Below are 1,041 nucleotides of genomic sequence, written 5' to 3'. Positions count from 1 at the left end.
TCTCACTCTGTCGCCCAGGCTGGAGTGCAGTGGCGCCACCTCGGCTCACTGCAAGCTCTGCCTCCCGGGTTCACGCCATTCTCCTGCCTCAGCCTCTCAAGTAGCTGGGACTACAGGTGCCCACCACCACGCACAGCTAATTTTTTGTATTTTTTTTAGTAGAGACGGGGTTTCACGGTGTTAGCCAGGATGGTCTCGATCTCCTGACCGCATGATCTGCCCGCCTGGGCCTCCCAAAGTGCTGGGATTACAGGCGTGAGCCACTGCGCCTGGCCCAGTGTATTACTTTCATTGGCACATTCAATACATTAATGAGATGCATTCCCTTTAGACCCCACATTGGATTCCTAACTTGCCTCTGGTTAGCCTCATTCTTCAACATTGGTAATCCAAGTACCCTTGGAAGATCATCTTAAAGAAATGCATCCCTTCCAGAGGTGCAAATCGGGATCCGCTGTCTGTATTTAGTGTCTGCTACATCATTCTATAGTTCCTATACAGATCCAGCTTCTCTTCTGCTTTTAGAAAGTTTCCCCTCTTCCAGTTCTCTGATTTCCCCCTTCCACACCATCTCCCACCACTATGAAGTTAACACCATTTTCATTTCTCTCTCAGGCCCACCTGCTCTCTCCCAGCTCTGCCGCCTGTGTGTCCGGAAGTGTCTTGGTCGAGCATGTCATCAAGCCATCCACAAGCTACGTCTGCCGGAGCCACTTGAACGATTCCTCCTATACCAATAGTCCTAAGTGTCCCTGGGAAGATACTTGGAATGACACAGATTGTTGTCTGCTGTACCTAGAGTACCTAGTGTGGAAGCTGAACAGCTAGACTCTTAGTATCTTCAAATGAGCTCAGTTGAAGTAAATCCCCCATGAGCTAGAACACTTGAGGAGCGGAAACTCCTGGTTAGTGTAATGTTCTTATTAACCAAGGGGCAACTAGAAACCGTTTAGCTTTTAGCTCTTGTTGTTAAAGAAACTTAAAAAAACTGTGAAGTAGAGTGAAAACAATAGGCTATTTTTTGATGATTCAGGATCTTCT

General features: G+C 47.5%; 1 protein-coding gene across 3 annotated transcripts in view; it reads left to right on the top strand.

Moving 5' to 3' along the window:
* The window catches only part of ASB11 (ankyrin repeat and SOCS box containing 11), a 31,530-nt gene extending 30,790 nt beyond the window's left edge, over positions 1 to 740 (top strand). For all 3 annotated transcript variants that reach the window (XM_025373089.1, XM_025373088.1, XM_025373090.1), the window contains exon 7: positions 616 to 740. In XM_025373089.1, the coding sequence (XP_025228874.1) occupies positions 616 to 740 (125 nt within the window). The remainder of the gene's footprint in view (positions 1 to 615) is intronic.
* The last annotated feature ends 301 nt before the right edge of the window (positions 741 to 1,041 follow it).

Source organism: Theropithecus gelada, chromosome X (genome assembly GCF_003255815.1).
Source record: "Theropithecus gelada isolate Dixy chromosome X, Tgel_1.0, whole genome shotgun sequence".
NCBI lineage: Eukaryota > Metazoa > Chordata > Mammalia > Primates > Cercopithecidae > Theropithecus > Theropithecus gelada.
Note: the sequence above shows the minus strand (reverse complement) of the source record. Positions and strands in the feature narration are given on the sequence as shown.